The sequence below is a fragment of the Aedes albopictus genome, chromosome 1, assembly GCF_035046485.1.
Source record: "Aedes albopictus strain Foshan chromosome 1, AalbF5, whole genome shotgun sequence".
NCBI classification, from domain to species: Eukaryota; Metazoa; Arthropoda; class Insecta; order Diptera; family Culicidae; genus Aedes; species Aedes albopictus.
In genome coordinates this window covers 256,448,776-256,474,925 of record NC_085136.1, presented here as the reverse complement: position 1 = coordinate 256,474,925, position 26,150 = coordinate 256,448,776, and the positions used below count along the sequence as shown (strand labels likewise).

The window sequence follows — 26,150 nt, the reverse complement described above, 5'->3', positions numbered from 1 at the left end:
GTTCGTGAAGGGATATCTTCAGTAAAAAACGCTTCTGAAAGAATTCCTTGTTTAAGTTTATTCTTTAAAAGAGTTTCCGAATGCAGAGATGAACCAGCATAGAGCTGAGAAAATCATAATTTTAAAGATATAAAACTTCAACAGAAAATGTTTCTCAAAAGAATCTCTAGAAGAATTTATGAAGTAATACTAGGCAGTTTCGGAGGGAATTCATGCAAAACTTCCTAAACGAATTATTGCAGAAATTTCTGAAAAAATCTTAAAGGCACATCTGAAGAAAACCCTTGCGAAATGTATTAAAGACTTCCTGGAAGAGTTGTTGAATCCTTGGAAGATTTTATGAATGAACTTCTGGAATTTTAGAAAAATATCCGTAGTATGATTTTGGAAAGAATCCATAAAAGATTTTCAAAAGGAGATATTTCTGAAGAAATCCCTGGAAGAATTAAAAAAAAAACTTTGTAGATTTTTTTCATGAATCCCTAGAAGTTTATCTTAATGAATCCCTTTAGGATTATCTTTAAGAATTTCCGAAAGAATTTAAAAAAAAAAAACTTCAAAGGATGTGCCTAAGAAATCCTTTGCGAAATTTCTGAATTCTTGGAGGAATTTCTAAAGTAATCCTGCAAGATTTCCTAAAATGAACCTTAGAGAAATATTTTCAGGAATATCTAATTTTTCACATAAATTAATACCTAATTTTTATGATGATGCAGAATAGTATATAAAATTATTTGAATATATTCAGGAAGATGGAATAAAATTTGCTTTACACTAAAGAAAGAGATTTTTAATACATAGCAAAAAATTTGAAAAAGGTTCATGCTACTTCTTAAATTTATTGAGGCGCTCCGAATTAAAAAAAAATATATATATATGAACCAACTATAATGACCAACATAATGCCGCCAAACCCTCCCATGATTCAACCTTTTTTTAATATGTCTCTTGTCGCAGGGGATGAAGCAATTCTCAGAGAAAATATTAGAGAAACTTCTGAACAAATTTCTGGCGGAATCCCTGAAAAATTCCTGGAGGAATTTCTGAAAGTATACCTGGAGGAATTCGCTAGAGGAATTCTTGGTGGAATCTCTAGAAGAATTCTGAGAAGGACCTCTGGAAGAATTCCCGCAGAAATCCCTAGATGAATTCCCAAAGAAATCCCTGGATTAATCTGTGGAGAAATTCCTAATGGTATTCCTAAGATAATTCCTGCAGGAATACCTGTTGGAAACCCTGGAGAAGTCCTGGAGGAATTCCAGGAGAAATTCCTCGATGATTCCCTGCAGAAACCTCTTGAGAAATTCATGAGCGAATTTCTGGAGGAACCTCAGAAGGAACAAATTGCTGGCGGAATCTCAGGAGGAATTCCCTGAAATTTCTGGAGGAAACCCTGGAAGAATTCCCGGAGGAATCCCTGGAAAAAAATCCTGAAGGAATTACTGAAGACATTCCAGAAAGAATTTCTTCAGGAATCTCTGGAGGGCTTCCTGGAGAAACACCAGGACGAATTGCATTTGGAATTTCTGAAAGAATTCCTGAAGAAATACCTGGGGTGATTCCTGGAGGAGCTCCTGGTGAAATGCCTGGATGAAAACCTGGAGGAATGCCTGGGGGAATACCTTAAAAAATCCTGAATGAATTCTTGGGGTAATTCCTGATGGAATTCTTAAAGGTATTCCTGGAAGAGTCCGTGAATGAAATCTTGGAGAAAAGCCTGGATGAATCTCTGGAGGATCCCCAGGTGGAATGCCTGTAGGTATTCCTAAAAGAATACCTGGAGGAATTCCTAGAGCAATCCCTAGAGGATTCCCTAGAGAAATCCCTGGAGGAATTTCCGGAAGATATTCTTCAGGTATCACTGGAGAACTTTCAGGAAGAATCCCTGGAGGATTTCCTGGAGGAAACTCTAGAGAAATTCCTTGACGAATTCCTGGACGAATCTCTGTAGGATTTTTTAAAGAAAGCCCTTCAAGAATCCCCAGAAGAATTCTGAGAAGGACCTCTGGAAGAATTCCCGCAGAAATCCCTAGATGAATTCCCAAAGAAATCCCTGGATTAATCTGTGGAGAAATTCCTAATGGTATTCCTAAGATAATTCCTGCAGGAATACCTGTTGGAAACCCTGGAGAAGTCCTGGAGGAATTCAAGGAGAAATTTCTTGATGATTCCCTGCAGACACCTCTTGAGAAATTCATGAGCGAATTTCTGGAGAAACCTCAGAAGGAATGCCTGAAGGAACTTCAGAACAGATTCCTGGTGGAATCTCAGGAGGAGTTCCCTGAAATTCCTGTAGGAAACCCTGAAAGAATTCCCGGATGAATCCCTGGAAAAATTCCTGAAGGAATTCCTGAAGACATTCCAGAAAAAAATTCTTCAGGAATCTCTGGAGGGCTTCCTGGAGAAACACCAGGACGAATTGCATTTGGAATTTCTGAAAGAATTCCTGAAGAAATACCTGGGGTAATTCCTGGAGGAGCCCCTAGTGAAATGCCTGGATGAAAACCTGGAGGAATGCCTGGGGGAATACATTAAAAAATCCTGAATAAATTCTTGGGGTAATTCCTGGTGGAATTCCTTAAGGTATTCCTGGAAGAGTCCGTGAATGAAATCTTGGAGAAAAGCCTGGATGAATCTCTGGAGGATCCCCAGGAGGAATGCCTGTAGGTATTCCTAAAAGAATACCTGGAGGAATTCCTAGAGCAATCCCTAGAGGATTCCCTATAGGAATTCCTGTAAGAATTCCTGGAGGAATCTCTTGAAAATTTCCTTGAGAAATCTCCAGACAAACTCCCGTAGGAATCCCTTCTTACACTCCATGATGAATCCCTAGAGGATTCCCTAGAGAAATCCCTGGAGGAATTTCTGGAAGATATTCTTCAAGAATCACTGGAGAACTTTCAGGAAGAATCCCTGGAGGAAACACTAGAGAAATTCCTTGACGAATTCCTGGACGAATCTCTGTAGGAATTTTTAAAGAAAGCCCTGCAAGAATCCCCAGAAGCATCCTGCACACCTAGAAAAAATCATGTAATTTTAGGTGTCCTGAACCTGACATATACGAGCGTCCTACAAGACAAAAATTTAGAGGTCAAAACATGTAAATTTACGTCTTCAAGGACTTATATTTTCTTAGCGTCCAGCAATCGCTAGAACCGATCTAATAGATAAAACATAAAAGTAAAATATTGACATGCCTGGATTCGAACTCATGATCTGCTGATTGTTAGCCACATCTCTTACCTCTCGGCTGTTTCACCGAATTAGAAGGAGGCAGATGAATATGTTACTGATTCTACGTTTCTGGTGAAATGGATTTGCTGACATCTACGCAACCAACCAGTACTTACATGATGCGTGTAAAATTGGGTCCAATTTGTGATTCAGTCTTGAACATTTTTACGTTCTTCGATGTTTCTGTCACGTGCAAATTTAAGAATTTTTAGGTGTGTGGAACAATTCCTGAAGAAATCCACGGATCAATTTTTGAGGGAATTCTAGGAGGAGTTTCTGAAGAAATCCCAGAAGGAATCTCGGAATCAGTCCCAAGAGCAATTCCTAAAAGAATTTCTTAACAGTTCCTGGATGTCGGGGCCCGTGGCGTAGTTGGTCACACGTTCGCTTCATATGCGGATGGTCATGGGTTTGATTCCCAGCCCCGGCACTTGCAATTTTTCGTCAGTGGCTCTTCCCCCAAGAGCGGCTGGCACTGACCCTCTTCTGAGCCCCGTGGCTCAAACGGACCCGGATACCTGGACATCGGCGAACTGCTATTCATAATTGGACCCCCAATCGGACTGGAAAAGAACAACGGCCATCCATCATCCTTGTGCTCATCCTTCTACCATGTATAGAGTAGAAATGTGAAAGCAGCAGAAAGGCAACCAGTTCGATAAAGTAGAATAGAATATACATCTAGGCGCTGTACAAAAAATGTAAGTGCAGCTGTCAATTGAAATCGCTCACGTAGTGCCCTAGTGGACAATTGAGCTGTAATTTAGGTTAAGCGAATAAGAATTAAAAAAAAAACAGTTCCTGGAGGAAGTCTTGAATTCCTGGAGACATTTCTGAAAGAACTCCAGGAGGAATGACTAAAAGAATTCCAAGAAGATTCTTCGAGGCATTTTTAAAATTATCCCGGAAGTTGTTCCTGAAAGAATCACAGAAAGAATTTCCGGGTGAATTCCTAAAGGAATTCTTCGAGGAATTTCTGAAGAAACCTTATGAGGAATCCCGGAAGCAACCCTTAGGGAATCTGAGGAATGGTAGAATTCCTAGTTTCTAGATCCTGGACGATTTTCTGCAGGAATCCCTGGATAAAAAAGTATTGAAGGAATAATTGGAAGGACTAATATAGCATTTTTTTGTACAAAATGTTGAAGCAATTCCTGGATTACTTTTTGAATAATCTCAGTATAACTATCTGAAAGAACTTCTGGAAAATACTTCAAATAATTCCAAATGGAATTATTGCAATAATCTCTAGCGGAGTTCTGGAAGGAATATATTGAGAAATTCCTCAAGAAATCTCTGAAGGATATCTAGAGAAATTCCTGAAGGAAATCACGAAAACAGCACTGGAACAATCACTGGAGGAATTTCTACAGATATCCCAGGATAAATTCCCGAAGATGTGTCTGGAATCCCTAGATAAATTCTTGAAAAAACCTCTGGAGGAATTCATGATTGAATCACTGCAAAATATTAGAGGAATTGCTCATTCTCATATAATTTACGAAACTATAGGAACAAATCTTCAAAAGTCATTTTAATTCCTCAAAATTGTAATGCCGATTTGCAATTCACATATCGGGCGACCATCTCGCTTAAAAGTCATCTCAAGTCAGGCCCTTCCTAGGCCCCCTCCAGAAAAAAAATCCTAGATACGCCAATGCTCTACCCTCTTTCTTGACCCTTTGCTCCAAGTAACACACTTGTCACAGAAAAGTCACGGCAGCGCAGGTTTTTGTAGGATGTTGTTCCGTATCAGTAATGTAACAACAATCCATAAATTACGCTTGAGGATCTTTGACCGTATACTCTTTTGAAATTAGTTCTTTAAAGTATCATAATACCAAAACAACATCGCTTCTGGACCCTTGCATATTGTTCGTGCAGTTGAAAATCGGAATTTTTGACACGTGAAAATCGATTTTCCTCTCAAACCGTACATAGGGTAGAAAGTACTTCGGGCAAAGTGCGCTAGATAGAGAGCGCAAGATCTGCTACCCAGCGCACTACGTCCGACGTTAGGTCCCACGTATGGATTTGGAGAAAACTCGATTGTCGTGTGCGTTTTCTGGTTTCAACCGTGACGACAAGACTTTTGTTCTAGTATAGATACCAAAGCAGAGTGATGAAAGGATTCGGTGAATCTATCGGAATAGAAAATAATTACTAACAGTCGTTAAAAGGCAAGAAATGCTCTTAAGATATGTGGACGGAGTCTGAGGTGAATAAGCTCGTGTTTCATATCATTTTAAAACCCAGTGAGTAACCCTCCGGCCTTACTCCGTCTAGCAGTCCTGTAAAAATTGATCCTATATAGGGTAGAAATCTACTTCGTCATATGCACTAATTCCCGTCATATCAGACCAATAATAGTCAATAATTACAGATACTCCAACTTGCCTTTGCAAATGACTAATCAGATGGAAGCCAAAAGCTGTAGACTATCAATAATCTGTCCCTATATATAGCTCTGGAAATCGAATAATTACGAGAAATTTCACGTTTTAATTTTACTCCACTTACGAGTTGAACATTGCAATCCATGTGTTTTATTTTAATTGATTCCCTCCTTCATAGCATATTTTTCTATCCCTAATGGGGGCCGTTCATAAACTACGTAGATTTTATGGAGGGAGGGTGGGTCTGGCCAAAGTCTACGCTCCATACAAAATCCAAAATTTTTGTATGGACAACAGTCTACGAATGGCCAAATTTTGGTCTACGCGGTTTATGAATATTGGACAGCCCCAGCGACTTTAAAGACTCTTCCCTCCCCCTAAAATGCTTCGGCATTTGTGGATGCTCCCTTATATTGAAAGTGCGACTTTATAACAGCCCAAGAGTATAAAGTTCGCTATTTTCGACGCATTGAAGTCTCTTGTCTCACGCACTTCATATCATGTTCGAATCCATGCTCATCGATGATTCCCCTCATCCTTTTCACGCAGGTCGACACCGGGGGTTGCTTCAATGGCGGAGCCCAATCGGCGCTGGTGCTCAAGGGAGTTCACCTCACGGTGCACAGCGGAGAAGTGATGGCCATCCTCGGCTCCAAGGGCAGCGGAAAGCGAGCCCTGTTGGATGTGATTGCTCGCCGCTCCGAGGGATCCTCCCGGGGTCAAGTGCTGCTGAATGGATCCCCGCTGACGAAGTCGCTGTTTCAGCAACGCTGTGGCTATGTGACCCATTCGTGCGATTTTATTCCTGGCCTGACGGTGTCGCAAACCCTGAATTATACTCCGACGATTCTGGGAGGCTACCTGAAGAGCTCGAAGGTTCGGCAGGTGTTGGCGGATTTGGCGCTGTCTCAGGTGTCGCACAAGAAAGTGGAGAATCTGAATATTAGTGAGAAGAGGCGGCTGGCCATCGGAGTGCAACTTGTGAGGGATCCTGTTATGCTGTTACTGGATGAACCGACACAAGGGTTGGATCCGTTGAGTGCCTATCTGCTGATTAGCATTTTGTCGAACTCGGCGAAGAAGACCGGATGTGGAATACTGCTGTCGATGGAGAAGCCTCGGTCGGATGTATTCCCGTTTTTGGATAGGTGAGAGCAGGTTTGCTTTAACCCTTATCATATAGAATTCTATCGATGTTAATTTTTAGGGCGCTGTTCCTGTGCTTGGGAGGAGCCGTCTATTCCGGAGGAACTCGAGCAATGTTGGAGTACTTCCACGGAATTGGATTTCCGTGTCCACAACTGGAGAACCCGCTGATGTACTATCTGTGCTTGTCGACCGTTGATCGCAGGTTAGTGAATACTGTAAATTTTGTTTCGCTTGTTTCAATATTCATGATAAACAAAAATCATGATAATATCACAAAATGGATGAATCTACATTCTATATACCTATGGTCCACTGCACGAATTTATAAAAATTTATAACTTTGTGCAGTGGACCATATAAAAATGAATTTCTGTCTGTCTGTCTGTTTAACCCTTATGGATTCGGAAACTACTGAACTGATCCGGCGTAAAATTTTGTATGCGTGGGGGCATGGGGTCGGGGAAGGTTCTTAGCATGTGAGAACCCTCCTTCCTCTGGTAAGGGGGGCCCCCATATAGATGACTCTGCAGAGCACTTTTCTGTGGCGCTGCATGTAAATAAAACGCAGTACACTGAACGAAAACCCCCGCCGTACAAAGAATGATTTGTCCTTCGGTGCGACACAAATCCAAAGAATCTCAATATTTAATGATTACGCAGCAGAATGATTAAACTGCGTCCATCTGAACGAAAATCATCCTGTTATGAAAATATAATTGACACAATTAATAAATGATTTTTCGTTTAGGGTTTGTTGTGATTGACAATCATTGCAAAACCATCTGAAAATATTTCCCTCTGTTCTCCATACTGAAAATCATCCAATTTCACTCCTACATCTGTCATTCATTAAAACTAGTGCTGGGGAGTTGTAGTTAGCCCGAGATTTTTGGTTTCCGAAGAGTTTCTTTTTAATAATCCTGAAACAATATTCTATTAACGTTAATTAAACATCTCAAGAGGTAAGCCATTATTGTAGGTTTGATTTTGCATTATAGGATTCCCTAAACAATCGATATTTGATAACTTGTTTTCAGAATCTCGTAGTCCTGATCGAGGCCCTGGCATCCCGTGATCGCAACGGATCCACACAACAACACACGCACTCATATTATTAACTTTTTAGTGAATAAAATGCCATGAGAAATTTAAATTTAAATATCCCTTTCAAAATTGGTGTAGTTTGTTTTTCTTTTCATTCGGTACAAATTTACAAATAAACACAAATCCCCAATCAAATCAAATCGGGAAAAGGAATGAACATCATTCATTTATTGACTTCTTAAAAAGTAGTAAAAATCATCCATTTTTTTTGGACTATTGTCATTCACATTATTGTTATTTTGAAGAAAGCTGCAGCAAATGAAAATCATCCTAATCTTGACTGAAAATAGGCATAGTAAAAATCATTCGACTTATAGCGGGGGTTTTCGCTCAGTGTGGGCAGGTAATACGACGTTTGCCGGGACAGCTAGTAATTAAGGGCAAGGTATTTGGAGTACATTGCTCAAAATTTCTGGAGCACCGTTTTTTAGAACCATTGAATGGATTTGGATTAAAATGCATCACGCTGTTGACAACCACTGAACAATTAGCGTGATACATTTTCATCCAAATCCGTTCAACGGTTCTAAAAAACGGTGCTGTAGAAACTTTGAGCTATGCACTCCAAATACCTTGTCCAAATACCTACGTCGCGATCACCAAGGCAATCTTTGATTATTTTATGCGCAAAATTATGAAACATTTCAATTAAGCAGAAAATCATGGCTTACGCAGTGATTTAATCTGTTTAGTGAGTACCCCTTAAACCACATATTATGTCGTAAGTTCTATCCTCTTTGCAGTGTTGTTAGAGATCATAGTCATTTGAACTGTTTCGTCGATATTCGGCCTCCTTAGTCTTAACCGTTCGCAACACAAGCAATGAAACTACCGTACGAAACAAAAATGTCAAACGAATGAAATTCACTCTAGAATTCACTACGATAGCGTCTTCGGAAGACGATTCGGCTTTTGTTATTCCTGTCTTCTTTGATAATGAGACCTGTGATGGCAATATGTGTGTCGTATTCAATGCATCATGCAAGAATAAACTAATATTAACATTCATAATCGAAAATGGCTAAAAATCTATGCGAAAAGCTAGAATTAGACAAACGTCATCGTGTCAGATGACATTGATTTGACCCTTTCCTATGTTTATTGATCTTCGTTCTACCGCTCGTGTTGTGTGTAAGAGGTAACGGTAGCGCGCGAGTGTAACAAAGCAAGCTGACACACGACTGCGGCAAGGAAATGAAGGTTATGAAAAGTGTCGAATGTTTACCAGACTGCCTCTTTGATCGCGGTTACTTCTTTCCTAAGAAACAGAAAAAGCTGAATAGCAGTTAAGCTAAAGTTTGCTTAAGAGTGGTTTATTCCACTCTAATACAGCAAACATGTTAACACAACAACTTATTGTAAGAACAGTTGCATTTATACAAAGAATCAACAGATAATGGGATTTTTCAGAAAAATCTTTCACGGATTCCATCGGAAATTTCCCCAGGAACGGTTTTAAAAAATATTCCTACATTAATTTCTCTTATTTTTTCTTTTGATCTTTTGAAATAAATTCTAGTTTCCTTCTAGAAATCTAACTAGAAGATCCTCCTGAAAATTTCCTTTAGCAAATCTTCCACAGTTTTCCTCAGAAATTTCTCCAGGGCTTCCATGAGATGTTCCTTGAAGCATTCAGAAATTTATTCCTTCTGAAACTCTTCCAATACTTCAGAAATTCTTCCATGGAAATCAGAAATGCTTTCAAAAATTCTTTCGAAAAATCTTTCTGCAATATCATCGAAATTTTTTCCAGGGATTTCTTCAGGAGTTTTTACAGGTACTTGGTTACGAACTTTTTCAAAGATTTATTCTGAAATTTCTCCAGGAATAAAATTGGAAAAGCTCCTGGAGCCACAACATGATCCCATGCTGAGGGCGGTGGGTTCCATTCTCGTTTGGTCCAGGGTAGGGTATCTTCGTGACGGCCAAGGCTGTGGAAGTGCTCATAGCTGGGCTAAGATGCAGGTTTTGTCCAAGATCGGACGCTATGCCAAACAGAAGAAGAAGTCTATTGAAAATTCCCGCAAGAGTAACTCCTGGAATTTAGAGACGAACCAGCCAAGGGCTGAAAGTCTCTATAACTATAATAAAGATAAATCAATCAGTCCTGGAATTTCTTTTTGGAATTCATCCAGAAAATCCTAAAGGGCTTCCTTCTGAGAGTCTTGCATTATTATTTTCAGTGATTCCAGTAGAAATTCTTCCAGTGGTACCTGCGGAAAGTCGGAGTTCCTCCGAGTGTTGCCCCATGTATTTCCTCTGAAATTTCTCCAAGATTTCCTGCAAGGGTAGCTCTTGTCCACTGATTCTTTGATAAATTCATTGAGAAATTATTGCCCCAGAAATCCATATAGGGATTTCTATGGAATATGCGTCTACGGATTCCACTAGGAATACTTTTGGAAAATTCTCCGAAATTTTTTAAAAACATTTCTCCAAGTACTCTTTTATCAATTTTTTAATTCGCTTTTCTAGTAATACCACCGAGGGTTTTCCAAGAAGTTTCTCTAGCTATTATTCCAGGAATTTCTTGAAGAACTCCTCTTGGCATTCTATAGAAATTCTGCAACGATATCTTCAGGAATTCGACTGAAGAATTCCTTCTGTGTTTTCTTCAGACACATCTCCAGAGACTCTTTCAGAATTTAAAGTATTTTTTCAAGAATTTCAACAAGGTTGTTTGACACATTCTACCGTAACGTTACGACGTTTTGACGCCTTTTTTCTCGTAAATTTGACCGTAAATTCTTAAATATTTTTGCATGTTCGGATTCCTTGTAAAATTTCCAGTAAGTTTAATCTGTTGAACATTTAGTTTTTATTGGAATAGTATGTTTAAAATGGGAATTAGTAGCGTTGTAATGTCACGCTACTCATTCCTAGACATTGTTTAGCCCTAGGCTAGTTCATCTCGGGACCCACGCTCTACTTCCCTTGCGAAATAGGAACTCACATTCCCAGATTTAATATACTTTTCCAATAAAAACTAACTGATCAACAGATCATACTTATTGGAAATTTTACAAGGAATCCGAATATGCAATAATGAGGGTTTACGGTCAAATTTACAAGTTATAGTAGAAAATCTGTCCAAAAAGGCGTCAAAACGTTGTAACGTCACGGTAGAATGTGTCGTTTATTTAAAAGTACTTCCATTTTTTTTTTGTCAGAAATTCCAATAGAAATTCCGATAAAAAAGGCTGCAGGAGTGCAGGGTTTTCTTTGGAACTTTTTCCAAGGCTCCAACAGGAATTTCATGACAAATGCTCTCAGAGATTCCAGCAGAAATTTAAGGATTCTTTTTGAAATTGCTCCTGCGGCTCCATCAGATATATTTCATGGGATTCTTTTAGAGGTTTCAGGTTTTCAGCTTTCAGGTCTTTTTAGAATATAAAAATCAACATGCATAAAAAGTAAATTCATATCTTATCTACCTCTGACTTCCAACGTACAGTGGATATAATAGACCCAGTATGCGAATCTTCCAACGATACTGGCTTCAGTACGTGAAGTTGATACTTTCTGGTCCAAAGAATGCACGAAATCGATAAGAAGTTTCCATTATTCTTCTATTTTATAGCATTTATAAAATAACAGATACTGTCCTGGGCCGATGAAAAGAGTTGTTGGTGGTGAGTAATTGGGCTGAGATCATACTTGATTGAATTTGCAAATGTTTTACATACATAAGTATTTTAATAGCTGTCCAATCCATGCGACCAAGTCTTTATAGCACAATAGCTGTTTATTATGCAGTTATAGGGGATAGACAAAATGATCGGGACAGGAAAAATTTTCACTTTTCAAAAAACGTTCAACTAGCTGTAACTTTTCGAAAAGTGCATTAAATATTCTCAAATTTTTACTTGAAGTTCATCAACTAGTTGTGTATCAGTGGTCAAAATTGATCGAGCTATTCCCCACTAAGTTATAAAGATTCTTGAAAAAGGTAAAATTATCCGATAGCCAACTTTGAGCTATTATATCTCCGGATTCAATGAACCGATTGTAATGAAATTTTGACCATACATGACTTATATAATCAACTCTGGAAAACATTTGACTCAACTTGAAATTTTCAACAAGAGAAAAAGTTATAGCGATTTTATGTTTTTTATGATTTTTTTAGTAAATTGATCTATTTTTAATATGTATTCCATTACTTCTTCAATTTGTTGGCAGCTATGTTGTTACTTTCCTTCAAAACGCATTTAGATATATATATGAGTCAATTAGAGGAAAATAAAATGAACTGTAATTTGCATCTTAAATTTTGAAACGATGTTGATGTTTTGGATAATTTGGTGTTTTATTAGAAAAATAATCTAATCGTTATAATTTTCTTCCGTGTTAAGAATATTAAGTTAAGTCGATGGTTTTTCATAGCTCATTATGTAAGCCATAAATGGTCAAAATTTCATTCATTCGATTCATTGAATTCGGAGACATAACAGCTCAAAGTTGGCTATCGGATAATTTTACCTTTTTCAAGAATCTTTATAACTTCGTGAAGAATGGTCTGATCTTTTCTAAGTTTGGACCACTGATACACAATTAGTTGATGAACTTACAGTAAAAATTTGAGAATATTTGATGCACTTTTTGAAAAGTTACAGATAGTTTAACTTTTTTTAAGAGTGAAAATTTTGCCTGTCCCGATCATTTTGTCTATCCCCTGTACGTATAATACAAAATATCTGTATTTTTTTGTGAAAACACAACGTGCGTAACGAACTCCTCTTCGATTAATTATGTTGAAACAATCGAGAGTACCTAAGACTAACCTCCCAGTACAATTTTGAGAAATATACATCTTTTTTACATAAATACGTATACCTAATATTAGAATATTGTTGTTATGTTCAGCAATTATTTCGATCATTGTGAATTCTTAAACATTTTGTTTGGGGAATTCTTTTTTTTCCTTCGGCAATGCTTTTGGAAATTTTCACCGATTCATTTATGATTTTTTTGGTTATTCCCATGAAAGATCCCTTACTAATTCCGTTCGGGATTCCTTCGACATTTTATTATTTTTTTTTATTCTTTTGAAAATTCCTATTTGAATTTCCACAGTAATGTATTAAAAATTGATTTGTCAATTTCTAATACATTTCCCTAAAAATTATTTACAAACTTTGTCGGCAATTCATTCAAAATTCCTTCATTAATTTCAAGGACAATTGCTTCGACGATTTCTTAAAAAATCCTGTGGAAATAAATTGAAATTCTGTGTGTTCTTTGGAAATGTCTGTGGGAAGAACTAGCAAGTCAATTAAAATTCATAAAAACATGAGATTTTCAACGGCAACTCATAAAGAAATTGCAATTTTCAAAAAACAAATAGCTGAAGTAATTTGGAAATGGAATTGCTATATGAAAGGACCACTAAAATAACTAAACGGCTGGAATGAACAGATAGCGCTACAGTAGCCTTGTGTATTTGACAGAACTCGGTTGCTGTCACAATGTTAAAGTCCATATACGATGCGCCATTGTTTTGATGCGGCGAAACCCAACAAACTCTGCTTCATTGATCCATTACCGAAGGAATTCTTACGGGAACAGTCACAGAAAAAAGTCCGAAGAAATTTTCGAAAAACTGCCTGGGAGTTCCCAATAGAAGTATCCATAGAATTTACCGAAAAAATTTTCAAGGATATTGCTGAAGATATACTTTCGAAAGCTGCAGAAGGAATTCATAGAGAAAAATCGAAAAAAGTCACCACAGATTTGTCGTGAACATTTCCGCACGCATTTTTAGAGAAATTTCTCGGAGACCTTCTAAATAAAAGGTGTTTTTGGAGGCAAAGTCAAAATGCCACTTTTTCCATTCGGATCAGTCGCGTCGTCGTCGTCGTCAATTTGAATTTGCACATCGGCGTACCCGTGTGTAGTTGTAGCGATTCAATGAGATTTCGGAGAAGAGGCCAGCTAGTGGAAGATTAATATTATTAATATTTATTAAAGACACTTTACCACTTATGTGGCATTCGTGTCTGAGTGGAAGATGCTGCAGCACATACGACACTTCGAAGGATGTTTATTGGTGAGCTCGTTCCATTTTATCATAATAATAAATGGTATAGGGTGTCCGGCCATTTGGCCGAATGCCGTTTGGCCGAATGCCGTTTGACCGAATCATGATCAAAAGAACTCAGAGGAAATTTTTGACACTCTAACTGCCAATATGATTATCAGAAGTATTTCCTTCTTTGAATCATAGGCTATTCTTTCTAGTTTTAATATCCTGGGATTAGTTGGCGATGAAACTGCCTTTTTCCTTCTTTGAATCATTGGTTGATTTTTCGAGTTATACTGAGACGGGGAACAGTGGTATGGTCACTTGACTTCACCATTCATTTTTTGGCCAAATGGAATTCGGCCAAATGACATTCGGCCAAATGACCCTTTCGGTCAAATGGCGTTTGGCTAAATGACCCAGAACCATGGTATAGGATGTATAAAATTCTGCTCTGGATTTTGTGTATTTATCTAACAAATATTGAAAAAGTTCGTTGTCATGTGTCGGCGCTAGCTCTCAATGCACATTTAGTTGATAATAAATATTTTTCTTTCATTTTTTGCATTTACACAACAATTTGAATGGTTCGTCATCTTCGGTGTCGACATTTGTAATATTTTGGTCAAAATGAATAATGTTTTGACTCAAATAAAGGTTGCATGAATCACATCACTTACCAAAGTGAATCCAAATCATGTGACTCTCCTCATCCCCACTAACAAAAACTCCTTCTCGTGACAATCGTGGAGGAGATGAGGTGATCTCGGTCTCTAGTAGCAACGTACGTCACACTAACATTTCTTCCCTTCCTCGATGACCGTAAGGACGTGGCCGGCACCGTTATTGACTAATAAAGTTTAGAATTCTCGAACTGTGCACATTGAGAGCGGTAGCTACTCCCGAGCTCCGTTTGTTGGTTCCTTGTGCAATTTCGATTGTGCTGGTCAATAACGGAGTAGCAACTACGAATTGTACTGTCATCTATGCTAATGCTCATTTCTGGGGGACCTTCTAAATAATATGAGGCAAGAATTTCGCAAAGTATACTGGAAAACTTGTAATTAGAAGGCACGATCTGTTGCTGATTGACAAATTGAGAAATAACATTTGTAAAAAATAACGCATTCTGGTGGGATTCGAAACCAAGACTCCGTATTCGTTAGACCGGCGCTTTAACCAACTAAGCCACAGAACAGGTAATGATTCTGCGGAATAGAAAGCCAAACTGACTACGAAGCCACACCTTGAAAACTTCTTTTTCACAAACCCATCTCTTTTTCGGCTTAGATGCAGAGTTTCCCATTGCTCATGTGTACAAAAATGTGACAGCGAGCCTCACACCAAATTGTCTCCCAGCTCTTCAAAATCGTAGTGTGCTGCGCTGCTAGGAGGCTCACGAAAATCTGGTGGGTGCGAGCTTGGCGCATAGCTCCCGGGGAGCTCGTCTCATGCGCTGCGTGAGCTGTTGGTATCTAAGGTGAAAGGCATCTTCTTGGTAACGAAGAACCTCAACAACTTTTTTCCGTACACAACTCAAGTGTCTGGTTGGCCTATGCGATACCATTAGGGACTCTCAATGCAAAGGTTAAGGTTTCAATTCTCGTTTGTTTAGGAAGTTTTTGTCGTGAAATTTTCTAATTTAATCAGCGCATGAGACGAAGCTCATGAGACACATCTTGAGAAAAATGAGGCGCACAACTTTCAATCTCAAAATGTACTGTGCTCCTGGGAGCTCGCTTGCAATGTGGCTCCCATACATGCGACTACAGCACGTGTACATCAACTCTGCTTAGATGTTCCTTAAAGGATTCTCAAAAGAATTGTTGGAATAATTTCAAAGTAATTTCCGAACGGTTTTTCAAAGACATTTCTTGAGAAATTCCTAAAACAATTGCTGTTCATCAAAGGAATGACTGAAGGCATTTTTATTGGACTTCGTGGCTGTACGGTTAGCGTAATTCCTACAGCGCGGGGCTCTATTAATAATATAGTTTTAGTTCAAAACATTGGTATGTCCCTTTCGTGAAGAACCAACACAATTGTGCTGTTGAGCGGTAACAGTTGTGTATATTTTTTCATCTGTTTAGACTTCGTTTTATGTGATGTAAACTGTTTCAATAATTCAGCGATTATTTATAATTGTATGAGTGCAAACAAACTTTTATTTACGTTGCCTGTGGAATTAACCACAACAAGGGAAACAAAACGTGGCCAAAAACCGTAAAACATGAAAAAGTTTTATCTGTCGCATATTTTTTTATTTCCGATTTATCTAGGTAGTCAAACTGAGGCATCGAAAGATAAAGAGTAGTTCTTCCAATTGAGAGAAAATAATTGGAAATCTAAGAGTTCTGGAGAGCCAAAGTTGAGCAATTTGTATGGAGATTTCAATTTTTTTGTGCTCCTTCCCGAAAGGGATATACAGTGCTGACCCGATTTTGTCAGCCTTTATGAAACAAGGAATAGAAAAGCCGTATTCAATTTAAGATGCCAGTAGTATTTGATGGAGAAGAAACCACTGCTCAAATATCTTATTTGACTCGATCGAAATTTCATAAGTGTCAAACAGATGCATTTTCGTTTAGTTCAACGATTAAAAATGTCTGCAAACTAACACATTTCTGTACCTTTATCCCAAATAACATTTTAAGTTTTGTTCGGTTTTCATGATAAATTTGCAATAAAACTGATTCATACATCAAAACCTCTTGATAACCTCTTTAAGAGCATCATCCGGCTAAGTGGCCCACTCTCGGAGAGGTTTTATAAACCTTATTAAGAGTAGCAACCCTAGTAGCACATATGTTTTATAAAAGTCAATGCAACTCCTATATGACCACATTTGGTCATATAAGAGTCATAAAAACTGATGTAGAACAATTGTGCTACTGGGGAATAAAACTGTTTTAAAACCTAGTTGAAAATTTTTCCATACTCGAAAAGAGGTTATGATTTTTGTTGTTTTTTTTTTTCAACAAAATGATGACAGCTCAAGAAACAGAGAAGCTTCATCAATGGCACGCTAAGTTCAGGAAGAGATATTATTTGCAAGTAGAAAGCGATCGTTTCAAAGTAATAATTTTGTAGTTATATTGCCGCTAGGCTTATGCGCATTCAATTTCACCGTGAATATTGACGTTTCAGAAACATAAAATTAATGCGCTTCGAATATGATGAATGTTATCATCTTGGGATGAAATAAATCAATTTATTAATTTAGTAGAACTACCTCGAATTACAAGAAAACTGAGCTGAGAGAATAAAAAGAAAATCGCGTTAAGTACTGTTCCTTTTAATTCCACTAAGAATTTGCATCCTTTGACAGATACGTATTTCGACCTCAACTGTAAGGTCGTCTTCAGTGTCTTGTACTTGACTCGACTGAAGAGATCCATCGCATTCTACACGTTCTATACATCTTAGGTAAAAATAATAGGTAACTTAATCTAGGTAGTTTTTTTTTCCCAGCATGCAAAAACTTATATCTATATTAACCTCCACCATACAATAGGTAATAAAAAAATTCCACCACCGAATAGGTACATTTTCCTCCAGCACAGGATAGGTAAACAAAGTTCATATATCACAGGTACATTATGAGACGCACGCCATACGAGAGTGCTTAGGGGGTAATAATTTGAAAAGCCACGAACTTCCATTGCCTTGATCCTTATTCAACAGCGTGTTAGGTACCTGTTTGTATATCTCTAGACTTTCAGCAACGTCCAATTTCCAAGGTGAAGTTACATTTCGCAAAATCTGAATATCCTCTGTAGTTACAGGGTGACCCTCCTCAAAGACATGTTCAGCAACTTTCGACCTGAAATCGTATTCCAAACCTCTACTCACTGTCCTCTGCGCCTTTCCTACCTCCGCCATATGTTCCCTGAATCTAACCTCCAAAGAACGTTTTGTTTGACCAACGTAGACCTTATCACAATGGGAGCAACTGATTTTGTAAACGCCAGCCTTGTTAAGGGTGTTAACCGGATCCTTTGTAGAGCCTAATGAAGTTTTCAACTGATTGCTTCTGCTAGAAAATACTAAATCGATCCCGAAATTTCTGAGCCTAGAACGTAAACTATTAGTGATGTGTTGATCGAAGGGGACTGATACTCGCTTCAAAGATTCTGAAATAGGGATAAGAGTTGTTAGGGAACCTCGATATCGCAACCTCTCCTTTTTATCGATGATGGCCTGAATTGTCCTCTCCTTGTATCCGTTGATTTTTGCTGTTTCGAATATATGAGTGAGTTCCTTATTCTTCCCGCCATCGCTTAGAGGTAGAGTCTGCATTCGGTGAACCATGTGGTGAAAAGCTGCCATCTTATGTTGGAAGGAGTGATTCGACGAATAGGGGATGACACGCATGGTATTGGTAGGTTTCCGGTAAATCTCGAATTCGAACGTTGAACTGTCTTCCCTCTTAACTAATAGATCCAAAAATGGAAGTGTTCCCTCCTTTTCTTCCTCGTGAGTGAACCTGATATCCTTATGCACATTGTTGATGACCTCTAGAACCTTAGATAAAGCTTCCCGTTTGATCACACTGAAAATATCGTCGACGTACCTCCACCATTTCTCCGGAAGTAAACCTTGCTCCTTTAGCTTGGTTTCTAAATTAGCCATAAAAAGCTCGCATAAAAATGGGGATAGGGGATTTCCCATGGGGGCACCTTTGGTCTGCTTATAGAACTGTCCACGGAATTGGAAGTAATTCTCATCCATGCACAGTCTAGCTAAACGTAAATAAGTCCTAACTTTTCCTTTCCAAGCTGCGTCAGACTTTTGGGGTAGTAACCAATCCTCGAGAAGATTAAGAGCATCCTTTACAGGGACACTTGGGAATAGTGCTGCGACGTCGAAAGAAACCATAATCTCGTCCTCCTCGATGGTTCCTGATTCCAACAACTTTTGAGTGAACTCCTGAGTGTTTTTGACCGAACTGGTGGGGAAGGGTTTTGGCATACTTTGGAACTCTTTGACTAACCATTTAGCCAATTTGTGGGTAGGGGATCCATCAGCTGAAATAATCTCTCGCATCTCTTGACCGGGTTTGTGAATTTTAGGAAGACCTTTGATCCGCGGAAGAATGGGATTTGCTTCCTTCAAACGAGCTTCTCCGATGATGGGTTTACAGTCTTTCAGGGTCTTGTCTGTCAGCTTAATTAGTCCGGGTAGTGGGTCTACTCGTAGATGTCTGTATGGTCCTTCGTTTATCTTCTTCTCCATCTGTTCGTCGTAGTCCTTCTTGTCCATGATAACAACCGCGTTACCTTTGTCTGTCTTCATGTAGTATACTGGTTTCTTTTTAAGTTCCGTTACAATCCTTGCCTCGTCCGAATTTACATTACTGCGCTGTCCTGTTTTGATGGCGTCTGCTACGATGTTCCTGGCTGTGTTTTGGTCTTTGATGTTAACGTCGAAATACGTATCTGTCAAAGGATGCAAATTCTTAGTGGAATTAAAAGGAACAGTACTTAACGCGATTTTCTTTTTATTTACAGATATTCCCCTAACAAGCCCAGGTTAATCATCATGAGCTGAGAGAGTTTATTTATGTGAGCATGCTATGGAAATGACGGCAAACTATCAAATTGTTGCTAATTTGAACAAAATTAACTATATTCCATTCACGTATCTGATTCTTCAATATGGCGACGACCATAATTAGCGAAAATAAAACGAAAGCAGGTTTACTTTTATGATGACCGCAATAAACCTAGCAGTGTCATAGTTTCTGCTTTTCCACCAACGGATGTCGTTACTAATCGAACCATCTGTTGAGAGTTTGAACAGTTTTATTGTGGTAATAATAAATGCCGGAAGGTTTACATATCGGAGAGTTTTGTTTACTCTTAAAATCTGGCTTTATGGATATCTTCAAGTATACTATAGAACATTTCATCAATGGTTTTCATAAAAGTAGTCATAAACTGTGAGTTTTAATTATCGCTGTAATTAAACCCCAATAAAAATCAAACAAAACCGATCAGCAATGGAATTGTTACTTGGGATAGCACCTATCGTGGCCTAATCCATTATTGTTTTGAATTGCGGAAAGTCTCTTCTTCTGAAAGACTTTTGGAAGCGAACAAACGTCAATTATTGACTTTTGATGTGATTAGGAGTCAAATATGTGACGTGCAAAGTCATGTCAGTACGAGGGACTTGAGATCATGTCCCGCTCTCGACAAAGAAAAAATAAATGAAAAGTCTACACATCTTCCTTTTAAGGATTAAAAATAATCATATCGAAAATTTTGCTTCTACACTCCCAATTCGCTTCGCATTCTTGTCTAGTATTACATTACCTCACAGCATTTTGGCGTCTGAAAAAGATCGTGACGAACCGAGGACGTCACGCTATCGTGATCTTGTCTTTTTCTCCCCTCCTGTAGGGTCTTCTGTTCGTTCCTCAATTCAATTTAATGTATCTGTCTGTCTGTCTGTAAGCATCCTCAAGAGATACAATTTTACAACCGCATCAAACTTTACTCCTCAATTCCTCATTCTTGAATCGAAAAGAATCACCTTTTCTCAAAAAACTCACACCAAAACACGGTAACTCACATTATTGAGTGTTACTCTCGTTTCGGCGCGCTGAATTGAGTGCTGCTCTCACTCTCGCCAGCTCTCGCTGAGTCGAATTCTGGTTCCACGGTTACAAAATGTTACTCATAGAGATGCTTTCACACTCAAGAGTGTGTGAAATTCAGCAAATATTTTTGAAATTATTCAGTGTTGTACACGATTGCATCGCTATTTTCTTGTGAGATTAGCTTTTCAAATCGCATTTTTAAAAAGTGAATTTTTTGCATGTAAACATGTTCCTTTACTGGCAGGCTAACATGTGTTATGTGTGCAAACTTAAATTCAGAAATTGAACTCGGTAAACGGTTTGCCGAGAATCCAACAGCTGATATCTCGGTAAAATATTTACTGATTCTCGGTAAAATTTTTACCGAGATTTCGGTAAACCATTACCGAGTCTCGGTGAACTTTTCCGAGATCTCGGTAAAAAGTAGGATTACCGAGATATTGGCAAAGTTTTAACGACATCTCGGTAAAACTTTTACCGAGATTCAGTGAAAATAATTACCGTTTACCCCCGTTGGTTTGACCGCATCTAATCTGCACACTTTTTAATTTGACCCCCGCTTATCTGCACATCGTTTGCACGTGGTGAAACGGAACGCAAAATCAAAACAAAACAGCAAAAAGGGTTACTATCAGTGTGTTTTTCAATGCCCACAGGGTTACTAGAAGTTCAAATTAAAAATGAACCCCGTTGGTTTGCATGAGGTGTCGTTCAAACCAACGGGGGTAGACGGCACCGGATTCTCGGCTGTTGGATTCTCGGCAATCCGTTTGCTGAGGTCGGCGATTTAATTTAAGTGTGTGGAGTTTGTTGAGGGTGTGTCAATCTCGCTCTCTCCCTCTCTCTATTTGACTTCTCTCGCAAATATTTCCAACTGCACAGAATTTCACAGAATCACATTATTGAAATGTCAACGAAAGGTGTTTCTTCAATTGGTTATGTGCGTTATTTGCATTGTATCTACACTAGGGAGGTAAATGTGAAAAAAAGATCAAAGGTAATTTTGCTCTCGATGGATTGCCTCCGGAAGCTTTTCCTTTCAGATCGAGAAGGTCACTCACCACACTTTGTGAGCTATATTTCTTCTCCGGTGATTTGCTGCACGGCGGTTAGGCCATTGGCGTATCTAGGATTTTTTCCTAGGGGGTGCCTGGGGGTGCCAGTTTCAGTGGCTTCTAGGTTGTTTTGCTTTTTTTGCAAAAAGAAATATCGATCCACCTTCAATTTCTTAGTACATTGATATACTACGTCACGGGACAAATAAGCCCGAAAATTTATACACACTATATTTTGAAGAACAGTTTTTTTTTGTTATTGAAAATCCGATCCGTTGTGCTGACTTAACGCTCTCGCCGCCATGAGAACTTGATAACTTCATTACCTATAATACATGGAATTTGTAACTTCAGTTTGAACTTTACAATCATCACAACCCCTTTGTGAATTGAATATATTGATTGAGAATACATTTTCAGAGCAATTATTAGAAGTGTAAATCTCGGAAACCATCAAATATCAACAAATTTGCGTTTAACTTGTATTCATCGTGGCATCTTCTTTGTTTTATTGCATGATAACAACCCTTATAAAATAGTTTGCAAGAACAATTGTAAGAGTTTTTTTCTCCCATGTTGTGGAAATTAAGCCACTGCGTTCAATAAGCTGAATTTTTGTGGCATTGAACTTGTAAAATCGGAATACATATTTGCATTTTTTGTTTGACCGCAATATTAAAAGCAAATTTCGATTTTCTCCTCAGGATTCTGATTCTGTGCTATAGTATAATGAAGAGATTTGTGTTTTCGGCAAAACATTGTTTCGGCAATGCCTCAGGGAATACTCCCGGCAATTTATTTGGAAATTGGTTTGAAATTTATTTGAATTAAGACTTCTTTTAGAAATCCCTCAGTAATTCCTTTGAATTTGGCAAATTTCTTCAGCAATTTCTTTAAGAATTTATTTGTTAATTTCTCTGGAATTTGATACTGAACACCTTTTACGCATCCTTTGAAAATTTCATCGGAAATTACTTTAGAAATTTCTTTGGCAATTCCACTAGCAGTTTATTTGGTTTTTTTACTTCATTAGCAAATCCTTTGAAATGTTTTCTCGGGAGTTTCTTCGCCAATTTTTTAGTAGTCTTTCAAGTGATGTTTTGTTAATGTGAACAATTCTTAGAAATTTGCTTTTTAAAATTCTCTAATTTCTCTTCAGGCAATTCCTTTGGGAACTCTTTTAGTGATGTCTTTGGTGATTCATTCGACATTGACTCTGGGAACATCCTCACATTTTTTTTGAAAATGTATTCGGCAAGTCATTCTACTTTTTTTCGATTTTCGTCGATTTTTTGGACTTCCATTATCTATGCTATGAGGAATTTCTTCACCAATTCTTTTGAAAACTCTTTCGGAAGTTCTTTAATAAATCGCTTCTATAATTAAAATAGAAATTCTTTAGACAATTTCTTCTAGATTTCTTCAGTAATCATGTAAGGAATTCCTGCAGCAGATGATTTCGGAACACCTTGGGCATTAACGATGTTATTCGCATTGTACATTTATTTGTGAATTTTTTCATCAAATCCTTTGGAAATCTTGAAAACTTTTATTATTACTTTAGGAACTTCTTCGGTAATTCCTTTGGAAATTGATTCGGCAATTTTCTTAGAGATTTCCTTCGCGAAATTTCTTTGAAAAAAATCGCTGGTGGTTTTTTTAAAATTCTGTCACTGCAATCACTTGTGGAATTCTTTCTAAATTTTCTTCGGAAAAGTCTTTGGGAATTTCTTCAAAATTTGTTTGTGAAAATTTTTATACGATATATTTTGCAAATTTATTTTGAGAATGGATTTGGCCAATTTCTTTAAAAAGTCTTACTATTTTCATCAGGAATTCCTCTGGTAGTTTTTTTTTTATTAATTCTTTTGGCAACTACTTTAAAAGCTCTAAGATAATTTTGATGGATTTTTTTCCGGCAACTTCTTTGGAAATTTGTTAGGATTTTTTTCGTGAATTTCATAGGATTTTCTTTAAGTAAGTCCAGTTGAGAATTTCTGAATTTCCGGTTCAGCAATTTTTGGAAACAATAAATTTAAATACAATTGAATTATAAAGAATTCCAAAAGTAATCACGATAAAATTGCCTGAGAAATTTGCAAAATAACTAAAAAAGAAATTACTAAAATAATTACGGAGGAATAGCCATTGAAATATAGAAAAAAATCCAAAGGAATTGTTGATTGCATTCCCAAGAAACGTAACAAGCTGAATATCAGTTTCTTAAACTAAAGTTTGTTTATGAGTGAGAGTGGTTTCTTCCTCTCCTATCAAGTTTAAATGTTTGTTTGATTCCAATGAAACTACCTTAGAAATTTTCAAAAATAAAAAAAAAACACCATGCCGAAGGAACCCTCAAAGAAATGGCCATACTGCGGTTTAGCAAATACAGAGCCGTGTGTTCTCGATTCCCACCAGAACGCGATTCTTTTTCACAAATTCATCTCTCTTTTGTCAATTAGCAACATTCTGTGCCTTCCAATTAACTACAAGTTTTTCCCGTACATTCCTATAAAATTTCACTACAGATTTCTCTAGTATACCTCCTAGAATTTCTCTGTAAATTCCAACTATTCCCAAAATTCGTTTCGGGATTTCTCTAGAGATTTCTATTGGGATTCCTTCAGCTAGAATTCCTTGAAGAAGGCCAAGATGAGTTCCAGGTGTAATACCATGATTAATTTCTAGAGTAATCCATGAATTCCTGGATGAGTCTTTAGAATCGCTTATGGACTTCTAAGAGGTGGAGAAGTCCAACAAGATTTGTTTGGAGAAATCCCAGATTTTTTTTAAAGATTTCTAGGAGGACACACCGAAAGTACTTCTGTAAGACTCCTAGGAAGATTGTCTTGAAAATTCCTAGCAAGTTTCTGAAGGAATCCCTGGAAAAATCTTAGTAGAATCCGTAGAAGAATTCTGGGAGGTATTACAGTAAGAATGACTGGAGGAGTTCTAGGAGGAATTGCTGGAAGAACCACAGCCGGAATAGCTTGAGAAATCTAGCTGAAATTTCTGGATGAAGGCCAAGAGGAGTTCCTGTAGGAATCCCATGGGAAATTTATGAGACAATCCGTGGACAAAATATCTTGGATAAACAATCTTGGAGGAATCACCGGAGAGTTTCTGAAGAAAGCACAGGAAAAATTTCAGGAGGTATTCTTAGAAGTATTCTGGGATGTATCACTGTATGTAGAAACCTCAGCTGAAATCTTAGAAGAAATTTCTAGAGAAACCCCATCAGGAATGCCGGGATGAATCCAAAGAAAAAATCCTTGTAATACCCAAAGAAGTCCCTGCAAGAACCGGTAGAGGTATTCTGGAAGAATCTATAGAGAAGGCCATGAAGGAATCGCAGGAGGATTTTCTGAAAGAATCTCAGGAAGAATTCCAGCCATAATGCTGGGACAAATTCGTATAGGAATCACTAGGAAGAATTTCTGGAGGAATTGATGGAAGAATCACATGAGGAGTTGTTTTAGGTTTTCTTGGAGGAAGGCCAAAAAGAGTTTCTGCAGAAATTCTCTGAGGATTTTCTGGAGAAATTTTTGGATAAAATCTCTGGAGGAACTCCTGGATGAGTCCTTGGAGAAATCCCTGGTGGAGAAACCAAAGGAATTTCTGCAAGAATTCCTGGAAGATTGCCTGAAAGGGTCTCAGAAAAAAAAAGCCGGAAGAAAGCTCTAGAAGAATCCGCAGCATAATTTCGGAAATACCACAGTTAGAATTTCTGGAGGAAGAATAGCAGGAAGAATCGCATGAATTGCTAGAGCAGTCACAGCTGAAATATCTGGAGAAATTCTTAGAATTCCTGGAGCTATCATAGAAGTAATTTCTTGAGAAATCCTAGAATCAGCAATGCCAGGGGTATCTTAAGAGAATTCCACTAACAAATGCTTGGAGGAATACCTACAGTTCTCCTTGAAGGAATCGGTAAAAGTATACTGGAGGAATTCCTGATGGAATCGCAGGAGGAATTTCTGGAGGAATCTCAGGAAGATTTCTCGAAAGTATTGCAGCAAGTAAGTATGCCAGGAGAAATCCCTAGAAGTATTTCTGAAGGAGTCCTAATGGGAATTACTTGAAGAATTCCAGCTGAAATTCATGGAGGAAGGTCAATAGAAATTCTTGGGGAAATCCCCTGTGGAATTTCTGGAAGAACCTCTGTAGAAAGTACCGGATATATCCTTGAAGAAATGTATGAAAGAATCAATAAAGGGATTTTATAGAAAAATCTCAGGGAGATCTTCCTGAAGAATTTCCGGAAGAACTTTCCTAGTAGAATTCCAGAAGGTACCACAGTGAGAATTTGTAGAGGAGGAGTGACATTGCTGGAAGAATCGCAGCAGGAGTTGCTTGAGGAATCTTAGCCACAATTCCCGGAGAAAGGCCAATATAAGCGCCTGAAGGAATTCCATGAGAAATTTCTGGAAAAATCTCTGAATGAAATCTGTAAAAGAATTGTGGAAAAATCACCGGAGGAACTTCTCAAAGGATCCCAGGAAGATTGCTTGAATAATTCCACCAGAAATTTCTGTAGAAAATTCCAATAGAGGAATCCCTAGAAGAATTCCGATAAGAATCATAGT

The 26,150-nt window shown here is 38.0% G+C and overlaps 1 protein-coding gene across 1 annotated transcript in view; it reads left to right on the top strand.

Moving 5' to 3' along the window:
- Window positions 1–26,150, top strand: part of LOC109408294 (ATP-binding cassette sub-family G member 5) — a 75,232-nt gene that overhangs the window by 5,938 nt on the left and 43,144 nt on the right. The window contains exons 2-3 of the mRNA XM_062846644.1: window positions 6,180–6,778; window positions 6,838–6,981. Coding sequence (XP_062702628.1) covers window positions 6,180–6,778; window positions 6,838–6,981 — 743 coding nt within the window. The remainder of the gene's footprint in view (window positions 1–6,179; window positions 6,779–6,837; window positions 6,982–26,150) is intronic.